This window comes from Rutilus rutilus (assembly GCF_951802725.1).
Source record: "Rutilus rutilus genome assembly, chromosome: 10".
Taxonomy (NCBI): domain Eukaryota; kingdom Metazoa; phylum Chordata; class Actinopteri; order Cypriniformes; family Leuciscidae; genus Rutilus; species Rutilus rutilus.
In genome coordinates, this window is record NC_140215.1 from 25,028,318 (window position 1) to 25,037,038 (window position 8,721).

At 38.7% G+C, this 8,721-nt stretch overlaps 1 protein-coding gene across 1 annotated transcript; it reads left to right on the forward strand.

Moving 5' to 3' along the window:
* On the forward strand, nt 1-7,985 carry desma (desmin a). The gene is made up of 9 exons (XM_084421761.1): nt 1-730; nt 2,647-2,707; nt 2,879-2,974; nt 4,351-4,512; nt 4,609-4,734; nt 6,141-6,361; nt 6,460-6,503; nt 7,089-7,189; nt 7,811-7,985. The coding sequence occupies exons 1-9, from the start codon at nt 183-185 to the stop codon at nt 7,850-7,852; spliced, it is 1,401 nt and encodes a 466-aa protein (XP_084277887.1). The 5' UTR covers nt 1-182; the 3' UTR covers nt 7,853-7,985.
* Nucleotides 7,986-8,721: the final 736 nt, after the last annotated feature.

An 8,721-nucleotide genomic window follows, 5' to 3' on the forward strand; every position in this document is an offset into this window, starting at 1 on the left:
AAAAGAGAGAGACAAGAGGGGGCCAATGTGTGGGGTGATAACAGTGACAGAAGAATGTGGGTGGGGGCAAATGGGGTGGTAGATACACTATATATAGCCCAGCTTTGCCGTTGACCCTCATTCTACCACGCAGTCCAAGAGACCCAGCATTTACACACCGTACAAACCTTAGAGGCCCAGTCATGAGCAAGGCATATTCAACTTCTGCCGAGACGGCTTCCTCTTACCGCCGTACCTTCGGCTCTGGTGTGGGCGCCTCCGTTTTCTCTGGCCGTGGTTCTTCTGGGTCCTCTCGCATGTCCTCCAGAGTTTATGAGGTGAGCAAGAGCTCCGCTTCTCCCATTTATTCCAGCCACCGCGCATCCAGCTCCTATGGTGGTGGCCAAATGAGGTCCTATGCCGGTCTTGGTGAGAAGCTGGACTTCAATCTGGCCGACGCCATGAACCAGGACTTCCTCAATACACGCACTAATGAGAAGGCAGAGCTGCAACACCTCAATGACCGTTTCGCCACCTACATCGAGAAGGTGCGCTTCCTGGAGCAGCAGAACCAAGCCCTGTCGGTGGAGATTGAGCGTATGCGGGGCCGCGAGCCCACGCGTATTGCTGAGATGTATGAGGAGGAGATGAGAGAGCTGCGCAGACAGGTGGAGACACTGACCAATCAGAGGTCTCGTATTGAGATAGAGAGAGACAACCTGGGCGACGACCTACAGAAACTAAAACAGAGGTGAGCACTACAAGAAACATTTAGGAGAATGTTTGGTTTTTGCAAACCTTTCGATTCATTCAGATTCTTTACTTTGAATTCAAATTTGAAATTATATTTCTAAATGAAGATTGACAGCTTTGTGTTCATCTTCTTTGAAGTTTGAGATCATACCTAGTTAACAGAGAACTGTGGCTAATGTTCTCTCAAAGTAGTGAAGAAACATTCTCACAGTAACGTTAAAAGAACATTCATGCAAAGTCGTAAAAAAAAAAAATGCTATTTATATATTCCTCATGGAATGTTTGGTTCTGAAATGCTTTAATTGGATGTTTGTCCAACATTTTTGTTACTGCTTGTTTCAGAACATTCAAAAGTAACATTTCCATAATGTTTGCAAAATGTTTCCTTAACGTTCGCATAACCAAGAAAAAACGTTTTGAACGTTTAGAGAACATTCAGAAATGACGTTTTCATAACTTAATGAGAATGTTAGCAAACCGTTTTTAGAGCTTATTTTTGTTAGCTGGGTCCTCCATGGGATATTGCCATAGTAAAAGTATTGTGTTGAACTGATTTAATGTATTACTCTCAAATGACATAAGAGCACACTTTACGGACACATAGTGACATTTATTATATAATACATGAGGCCTGGAGGAAGCCACGTAGTGTAAAATTGGAAGTCATGATGGTGCTCATAACTCATGCATGTCATTGAGTTGTGAATTTGGGAAAGGACATTCATGAGACATCTACTTACTATTTCTATACTAAACTTCTTCCCAAAACAGTATAATTGTTATGCAATGGAAAGAAATGCATAAATACCATGGGTTCCATGGCCAGATTTGTAAAACACAAGCAGTAGACATGAAACAGAAACCACGCAGGAAAGATATGGGTCAGGACCACCTCAGAGGTTAAAGACAACATACTTATGTCGGGGAATATGGTAACCCAAAGTAGCAACCACCGGTGTAACCACCTCATGTATGATGTATGAAAGAGTATAAGACTGTTATTTCTATTTGCAAAAGGACCCAGGTTCCTATTACACTGCTCAGATTAGACTGCTATTATTAGCCTCTTCAATACACCCCCAGCACTGCAGAGAATGCACGTCTCTAAAAATAACCCTTATCTTGCTCATAGTGTGTTGCGGGCTGTCTGAGCGCATTGCATTCAAGGGCCCCACAGAAACCACATCATGTTATCAGCACTGATTAATGATAACCGTTTAAAGCCTAGCAATTCCTGTGCATAGACATTGTTAAAAGTGAGTCTGATGGTGTGCTGACACATAGAGATTATATAGAACTCATTATATGATTTGCAGCTATAGCTATAAGTTCTGGCTACCCAGCATTGTATAAAACAAAAAACAATTAAAACATTCTGAGTATTGAAGCTCTCCATTACTTTCTAGTGCACATAGAGCCCTCAACTTTGGCCTGGTATGATTTATGAACTCCTTTCATCTCTCTGATGAAAATATCAGATGGCAACTGACTGCCAACAATTACATTCATGAAACAGGATATGTGCCACATTAACAACATACCACTTTCAAACGAGTCGGACATTTACATCCAACCTCAGCTATGTGTAACTCCAAGCATGTATGTGAGAATATAATGTTCCGTCTTGATCTCTGCGCATGAAGGAATGACAACTCCACAAGCCACTCTCAGCATATCTTAAAAACTGAGGACATGCAGGGCACCTTTTGCCATTAGAACAAGCTCTATTTCTGGCCATGTAGGAACTCCTCAATAACAAATTACAATATACGTCATTAAAAAAGATCTTAATTAAACTGTAAAAGCTTAACAGGCTAGAGAACTTTTAGGAAGGTACTCTATGTTTTAAGTCATATTTACTTCACGTATTACTTCAAATTAACATGAAGTCTCTAACATCTCTGTATTCCACAGACTTCAAGAGGAGATCCACCAGAAAGAAGAAGCTGAGAACAACCTCTCTGCCTTTAGATCTGTACGTTCTTTACATCATCTTTAGTTTTTAGAAAAGTGTTGTCTAAGAAAGTTATCTTTAGCGACACATAAAACGTGATTGTTTTATACTTTTATATGTTGCGTTGTTTAACATGAAAGATATACACATTCATTTTGAAGGATAAAAACTGAATTGTTGTGCTCTCTGTAGGATGTAGATACTGCCACTCTGGCCAGGCTGGACCTGGAAAGACGTATTGAGGGTCTTCATGAAGAGATTGCATTCCTCAAGAAGGTCCATGAGGAGGTTTGTATACATCTAAAGTTACATTCCTCAACATATTTCATGACTATATACGTGACTGACTGTTCATCTCTCTGTCTGCGACCTCCCTTGCTCTCATACCCAGCATTCAGCACGTACACTGACCTTTTACTCACGAGGCTCTGAAGTCAAGTTCTTTAAATGCTCTGTCTGCTTTTTATTTGACATGTAAGGATAAAATGGTCACATGTGGGTCTGTGTGTGTCAGCTGCGCATTGACAGTGAGGGGGCAGTGTAAAGCTGTGCAACAGATGCATCCCTATAATTAAACAGAGACAGATTCTCTGAGACACAGCTGTGAGGAAAAAGAAAAAGGCCTTACAAGGCCTACAATTACAACAGAGATGAAAAATAATTACAGCTACACTCTTCAAAATAAAGGTTCCAAAAGTTTTTTTTTTTTTTTTGCAACAGTGCCATTGAAGAACTATTTTAGGTTCTCCAAATAACATTTCAGTGATCAGTTGAAGAAGATTTGAATAATCTAAAGTACTCTGAAGATTCTTGTTTGGCATCAATGGTTCCATGAAGAACCATTGGATCATGAATCATGGATCCTTTCCATTGCACAAATGGTTCTTCATTGAGGAAAAAAGGTTCTAAAATGTTCCTTACACTAAAAATGGTTCTTTGAAGAACTGTTTACCGAAAGGTTCATTGTGGAACCAAAAATGGCTCTTCTATGGCATCGTTGTGAAAACCCCCTTTCAAAACCTTTATTTTGAAGTGTTTAAAGAAACACTAGGTTTCAAGGATATTAAAGGTTCTTAAAGGAATAGATCATTTCAACATGAAAATTCTGTCATCATTTACTCACCCTCAAGTTGTTCTAAACCTGTATGAATTTCTTTCTTCTCCTGAACACAAGAGATGATATTTTGAAAAATGTCGGTAACCAAACAGTTGATGGACCCCACTGACTTCCATCGTTTTTTTTTTCTTTTTCTTCCCCTACTATGGAAGTCAATGGGGTCCATCAACTGTTTGGTTACCGACATTTTTCAAAATATCATCTCTTGTGTTCAGAAGAAAGAAATTCATACAGGTTTGGAACAACTTGAGGAACTTTTCCTTTAATGGAACCATCAATGCCAATAAAGAACCTTTATTTTTAAAAGTTGTATAGTCTCATTCATTACCATGCTGAGTTCCAAAGGGTTCCGTACTATTTTCACTATTTTCACCATTCCTCCCATGCAAATAAACAGTTCACATTATGGTTGGATGGATACCTGCTTTACTCTCAGAATGACACTTATTTTCTTTATAGTCCAACCAAGCATCAACTTTTCAAGTAAAATGACAATATAAATAAGTGCACTCTGAAGCCATGTCTATGTGTTTACCTTTTCCTTTAGGAGATCCGTGAGCTGCAAAACCAGATGCAAGAGAGTCAGGTACAGGTCCAAATGGACATGTCCAAGCCTGACCTGACTGCCGCCCTCAGGGACATCCGCCTGCAGTACGAGGGTATTGCTGCCAAGAATATCGCAGAGGCTGAGGAATGGTATAAGTCTAAGGTCTGTCTCAGAGATTTTAGAAATATGCAGACATACAAATCAAAGGCTATATTAGTAGCCAGGAGTTTGAGCTAAACTATTTTGTTCCACCCACAGGTATCAGATCTGAGCCAGGCAGTAAACAAGAATAATGATGCTCTCAGACAATCCAAACTGGAGACCATGGAGTTCCGTCACCAGATCCAGTCCTACACTTGTGAGATTGACTCTCTCAAGGGCACCGTAAGTCCTTAACCCTTAAATGCATGAATGTTTCGCTAAATTATGTTTTTATTAACAAAGTTTGGGAGGAGCACGTTCAAATAATTAAACACAGGTGGAGCACATTCAGATAAACAAACCTAATTAGACACAAGTGGAGCACACTCTGTTAATCAACCCAATCAACGAGTTAAGAGGTGTGTATATATACAGCAAACTTACCTCTGTTCATTGACAGTTTAACAGCATTCCTCCACCACCCCATCCCCTCACTTCTAGTCCTAAATATTCTTACAACAACGGGGGGAGTACTCTGGGTTCGGGCAAAAATTCCAAGCTCGGAGCCCTCCCCCGGACAGCACGCCAAATACGCATAATCTTTACTCTGTTTAATTGATGTAAGTGTGAACTCATGAATCATTATTACATTTTTGGATCTTGAGCGACCCGGATCTATATCTAACACAGATGGATGAATCTCTACCTGTTGCGATTGTATAAAACTCTCCTGATATAGAGTAACAATTACCGAAGAATAAGATAAAGCAGATTTTGTTCCCTTTTAAAGCTTGAAAGGGTTCAGTTTGAGCGGATGTTTTATACCATCATCACTGTCCTCATCAGAGCTCATTTCCCAGTACATTCAGTATCTGGTTTATATTCATGATCTCATACATATTCTCAAAACTATAATTTTCAACACCTTCAAAATCAATATTTTGATCGCTGACAGCTTCTTCACTAGATCAACCATCAAATGACAATGACACTATTATTTGCTCTGCAGTAAATCACTGAGCCATTTCAAGTTTTGCTGATGATACTTCCTATTCTTTTCTTTTCTGCCTGCTGTAACTATGAGTGAAACGTCACTTTATCATTGTGTAACAGACATTTCCACCTTATGGAATAAAAGTGAATTGCACTTATTCAGTCATCAAAGATTCAATTGTTGTTGTGCAGAAAAACAGGCATTCTTTTATATTTTTTTTCTTGTTATATTGTTTATAATTAATTAATCGAGGAATACTAAGAAGGTTGATGTCTAACTTAAAAAAATGAATGAAGAGGAGGGTAGTGAATGACGTCCCGGGTCACTAAAGACCCAAGCTATGCGTTTAAGGGTTAAAGATCCTGCGCATGGGCTCTAAACCAAGTTATTATTTCCCAGCCAAAACAAATATTAGCTCAGCCTCTGCACACCTGAATCCAGCTTATTACTAAGTCTTTAATATGTTTCCCCTGGTGGTCCATGAGTAAATTTGATTTGGTAAATAACCAACAGTAATGGCGCACTCTATCACTAGATATCTACTGAGTTCATCCTCAGGTTTTATTATTACTCTACTCAGTTCATCTCAACTACGGTCTTTCTTTTCCTTCTGTAAATCAGCTTCACTCATACCAACCCCCCCTTCTGTCTGTAGAATGAATCTCTGATAAGGCAGATGAGGGAGATGGAGGAAAGGCTGGGTCGCGAGGCCGGTGGTTATCAGGACACCATCACCCGTCTCGAGTCTGAGATTGCAAAAATGAAGGATGAGATGGCTCGCCATCTCCGTGAGTACCAGGATCTGCTGAATGTTAAGATGGCACTGGATGTGGAGATCGCCACCTACAGGAAGCTTCTGGAAGGAGAGGAGAGCAGGTAAGATTATAGAAGATATTTTGACAGATTTGGGTTATTGTTCGTAACTGATATAACAAAACATTATTTCATATTATTATTATTTATCTTGTTTTCAGGATCTCTCTGCCTGTGCAGACCTATTCTTCCTTGAATTTCAGAGGTGAGTTCTTTAAAAGAGAAATTAGCCTACCAACGACATCATGTTGTTCGAAACATATATGACTATTTCTCTTGCGAAGCAATCTCTTTTTTTTTTTGTCCACACAATTAAAGTCAAGGGGGTTCCAAACTACTTTGGGTAACACTTTATTTTGATAGCCCACTTCAAACATTCCACTAACTATAATTAACTGTTGCAACTACAACAACCAGTCGCAAGAGTATTAGTAGACTGTCTGCTTAATATCTGATAACACTTTATTGTGATGGTTCTCCAAAAGAAATTCTAGTACCGACTATAAATAACTTTGCAAGTCACATTATTCTACTAACTCTCGATTTTGGATGAACTATCCCTTAAATTAAGTTTGTTGAGCAAAACTCCTGTCTTCTTCAACCACAAGGGGGGGCAAAACCTTTTATTTTTATTTTTTATACTTCAGTCTCCTTGTGCTTTGTGTTTTGAGTACCTAAATTGATATCAGTAGCCTAATGTAAAAGATGATATCAGTAATGCAAATGCAGTATTTATGTATTTGTGAGGGTGAGTTTAATAATGCTGAGGTTGTGTATTCTGTTGTAATAGAAACAAGCCCAGAGCAGCACCACCAGCAACAACAGCGCGGATCTGAAGTCCACTCTAAGAAAACAGTTCTGATCAAGACCATTGAGACTCGGGATGGCGAGGTAACATACATGCACAAACAAACAACCTCCTGATACTACTATTATTGTCATTAATGGAATATACAGACTGTCCAGTCTCAAAAACATGTTATACACATAAACACGCATGTACTTTATATAATCATTATCATCCAAATTATTTTCTATTTTACTCTAGACTAGGACAACTAGTAAGGGCATGAACGCCCTCAGTGCTCAATGTGTAAGTTCAGCCATGGCCTGTTTCTACAGTCCTTTTCCCAAACACATTCCCCAAAAAATCCTGTTCCCTATTAACCAGCACTGGGTTGCACAACAGAATACTCCATGTATCACTGTTAATATCTGTTAATATTCTGCTCTGCTGAGAATAATACAGAAAGTATTTCTGCACATCACATATGGAGAACTTCATTTATGAAAGAATGTGTCTCGCACAAGCCCAGTATCGATTTGCAGCAGGAAAAGGGCTGTTTTAACTTCTAGAAAAACCTCTCCCAACCGTCTCTGTTCCTTGTTATGGAGTATCACTTTTTTTAAGCACTTTTGTGTTTTCCCAGCATTTATGTGCAGCATGTGAATCATCTGTATCCTATCCAGACACCCTCTCTCTAATCATTCCCTTTTTTTCAATCCCTTCAGGTCGTCAGCGAGTCCACACAGCACCAGCAGGACATCATGTAAAGCCAATGAAACAGATTGAATTACATAGAAACCCTTTCCCTATAACTTACATTTTCACAGATGGCCTCAGGCTTTTTATGCACACACCCAGTATTATCATGACCCATTACTGCATGTGTGGATGACGCACAAAGACAAAAGGAAAGTGAGCTGAAGAACGAAAGGGAGAACGAGCGAAACGGCGCAATACAAATACTGTCTGGAGTGGAATTGGAGTCTGAAAGTGGCCAGTTGATCTCAGAGTTTCTGTTTATATGAATGTACATGTGCATGTGTAGTTGGGTCATAATGGGAAAATCTGAGAAACTGTGTTCCACCTCTACAAAAAGACAACAATAAAATGCTCTTTATTTTCCTCTTATAAAATTGAAGGCTTCTGTGCTTTTGTATTAATCTCATACATTGTATGAAGTAATAAGTCAGTTTCTGGGTAGACAACATCACACAAAAAGGAATTGAACATTTCGACTATTATTGCCCAGGCAAAAAGGTTAACATTGACATTTTGTCAATTCGGAGTAAATTAAATATTAAATAACCTTACAGTATGGAACAAAATATAAATGTAAAATATAAAATAAAACAAACAAAAAAATTGTAATTAGTAAATGGCATAAAAGTACAATTTACAGTTTGCTAAATGATTAAATGCAAACTTTTCAGTAAATTCTCATTTATGAAAAACACCCTTATTCATTAGGCTACTTTTCAGGTAAGAGCGGGTGCAACCATTTGTAATTTTAATGTGTCTGGCTCATTCCTTACAGTTTTTTAAGCTGTACAAAACAGTTTGTTATGCTGCTTGATATTGCAAACTGGTATTTCTTACAATATTATTTTAATGTATTGTCTTAATTATAAACGCGCTT

Coding starts and splice junctions, on each gene's coding strand:
- desma (XM_084421761.1), top strand. CDS start 183: ATGAGCAAGGCATATTCAACTTCTGCCGAGACGGCTTCCTCTTACCGC. Junction 731..2,646: donor CTACAGAAACTAAAACAGAG/GTGAGCACTACA, acceptor TGTATTCCACAG/ACTTCAAGAGGAGATCCACC. Junction 2,708..2,878: donor ACCTCTCTGCCTTTAGATCT/GTACGTTCTTTA, acceptor TGCTCTCTGTAG/GATGTAGATACTGCCACTCT.